Source organism: Oryzias melastigma, linkage group LG11, assembly GCF_002922805.2.
Source record: "Oryzias melastigma strain HK-1 linkage group LG11, ASM292280v2, whole genome shotgun sequence".
Lineage (NCBI taxonomy): Eukaryota > Metazoa > Chordata > Actinopteri > Beloniformes > Adrianichthyidae > Oryzias > Oryzias melastigma.
Genome location: NC_050522.1, coordinates 26,703,916 through 26,706,409, shown reverse-complemented (window position 1 = coordinate 26,706,409; position 2,494 = coordinate 26,703,916). Strand labels below are relative to the sequence as shown.

Genomic DNA, 2,494 nt, shown 5'->3' with positions numbered 1-2,494 from the left:
GCACAGTGGGGACCTTAGAGTGTGTGGGAGCATGCGTGGGTGTGGGAGGGGGGTGTAGGGGGGGGGGTGTGGACCCTCAGAACTCGTGCTAAATATTGTGAACTGTTTCTTTTCTGAAGTTCATCATTAAAGTGGTGAATCTGCTTCACTGAAGCCAGCATCAGACATTGACAGCATCCTCCTGTCAGCCAGCCGCTCTGTTAATGCTGATGTTCTCTGATCCTGTTAGGATTTCCTGCTGATCAGATCCACGTCTTTATGCTCCGCTCCTCCGTCATCGTTTCAGGAGAAAGTTTGGGTTTTACTCGCCTCAGAATAGAAGTTTTGCCCCACATTTCCACACGTTTCGCTCAAGTTTGTGATATTTATTGCATTTTTTGGAAACCAGGTTGTAGTCAGAAGGTTTTATCTATGTTGTTGACATGAAAACCCTCATTTTTGGTTCAGTTTCCTCAGATTCAATCAGATGAATTTTTGTGCTGAATCATCAGGAAACTTGTTTGTTTGTTTGCGATAGCTACGAATAAAGTTTTTTTTTAACTCATTCTGTCACAACAAGAATCAGTTTTTCCTCAGATGAGAACAATACTGATCATCATGGGCTAGAATGTAAATAACATGACTTGTTGACCTCGGCACTCGGTGGATTTTAAACAGACAGACTGAAGGCAGAGTGGGAGTGAAGGAAGGCGGTTGCCTAGCAACAAAGGGTGTAATTCCAGACATGTTTTTGTGCGGCGGTTGCATGTGAAACCAAGAGACGCCATGTCATTGTTGGTTAAATGCCATGTTTAATATTTTAAAGCAGCGATCCTTTAGGGAAAGATTACAAAATAGGTGCAACATCTCCTATTTTTCAATCACTGAACACATACAGATCATATTCATGTCATACATGATCACACATCGACTTGACGGGAAAGACGGCGCCCTCTGTGCCACAGCCCTTCTAAACCAAACAAACGCTCAGATCTGCAGGATGTGAGATGAAAGATGTGGAAATGTTCCCTGTTGTGTGAGGAGAGTCACGGAGTGGGTTTGGGAAAAGTTCAGCTCGGTCCGGATTAGCTGTGGAATGAAAAGCAGCTGCTGAGGGGAAGCAGTTGCCGGGATTCGGGAGGCCACGTCTTCCCTGCTGCGTGCTCGGAGTGTTTGGATGGGATGAGAAGGCCATCGGAACCACAGTTCTCCCTCTCCTTCGTCCTTCCCATGTTCCCGCCTCAGTCTGTCTTGGCTGCCGAGTCTTCTTTGGGCTTGTCCAGGAAGAAGTCGTTGCAGGCGACCGTCAGGGCTCCCATCAGGATGATGAACTCGGTGAAGTCCACCTCGCCGTCGTTGTTGGCGTCCAGGTCGTTCATCACCTTCTCCACCGCCTCGTTGTCCTTGGAGTTCTGCAGGAGGGGAAACAGGCGAGCTGAGAATGCTGCCGCTCTCCGCCGCTCGGGCCTGTCGGGACTCGTGTGTGCGCATACCTGCACGCCACCGATTCATGTTTGCATCAAGGTTATGGCGGCGCTTACCCCCAGGTAACTCCCCAGCTCCTCTATCAGCAGCTCCTTCAGCTCCCCGCGGCTCAGGGTGTACTTGTCGCCCTCCTTCCCGGAGTACTTGTGGAAGGTCTTGATCAGCATCTGCATGGCGCTCTCCAGGTTGGAACTGGGCTCCTTGGACATTCTGCAGAGAGGTCAGAGGTTAGAGTCCGGCCCGGCGTGCCCGCTCCAGCCCCAGCGGCATGCCCGGCTGCATGATGGTCTGGGCTGGAGCCGCCTCCAGGAGAAAGAGGACAGTAGATGAAAGGAAGCAGCGGTCAGAGCAGCAGCCATCGCTGGCCCTGCCTTAAACAAGGTTGAGAGGACAGCGGGAGGAAGAGCGGGAAAGGCCTCGGGGGCGGGGCTTACACACATTGTTTCCGGCATGGTGGAGCGTCTTGATCTGGACTGCTGGAGAGACTGCACACACACAGACACGGATTAGTAGAGACAATCATGGAGTTCATGTGAGCAGAGCATCACACGGGTACAGCGGCGGCAGGAAGACATGCAGGACTCACGGCAACGCCAGGTGGGAAAGGAGACACCTGAGGTTCTGCTGACCCGAGCACACGCCGCCATCCGGTTTCAACGGGACAATATTCAGACTTCTACTCACCCGTGAGGTTGAAGGACTGAAGGAACAGCTCTGAAAGGGTCAAACACACGGCAAACACAACCAGCACACAACAAGGGGGGGGGGTCTACGGGTCTTACTGAGGGACAAAACACAAAATCCAACCAGCAATACAACACTGACGGGACGTGCTGCTCATGCATCACTCAGAAATGCTCGTAGACTCAAAGTTTTCCTCGTTAACCTCGTTAACTCCCGAAGGAGACCTTCATCCGAGGAAGAGGAGAAAGTCCGGAGGAACAGGTGCGCTCTCACCTGAGTTCGGGCGGAGGGCTTCCTTTGTCTTCCAGGAGGTGCCGAGGACGGACGGACGGAGTCGGATGAGGAG

General features: G+C 52.0%; 1 protein-coding gene across 3 annotated transcripts; it reads right to left on the bottom strand.

The window, feature by feature from the left end:
* Positions 1-771: 771 nt before the first annotated feature.
* On the bottom strand, positions 772-2,494 carry s100s (S100 calcium binding protein S). 3 transcript variants are annotated; one of them, XM_024298495.2, is made up of 4 exons: positions 2,422-2,494; positions 1,903-1,949; positions 1,521-1,674; positions 772-1,391 (listed from the first exon to the last, which is right to left on the bottom strand). In XM_024298495.2, the coding sequence occupies exons 2-4, from the start codon at positions 1,914-1,916 to the stop codon at positions 1,221-1,223; spliced, it is 339 nt and encodes a 112-aa protein (XP_024154263.1). In that variant the 5' UTR covers positions 1,917-1,949; positions 2,422-2,494; the 3' UTR covers positions 772-1,220. The 3 variants fall into 3 exon arrangements, with proteins under 3 accessions (XP_024154263.1, XP_036070269.1, XP_024154264.1); XM_036214376.1 differs by lacking the exon at positions 2,422-2,494 and adding an exon at positions 2,051-2,408; XM_024298496.2 differs by lacking the exon at positions 1,903-1,949.

Bases quoted from the DNA above. Each gene is read 5' to 3' on its own strand.
- s100s (XM_024298495.2), bottom strand. The intron at 1,392-1,520 runs GTAAGCGCCGCC...CCCCTCCTGCAG, and splicing joins AGCTGGGGAGTTACCTGGGG to AACTCCAAGGACAACGAGGC.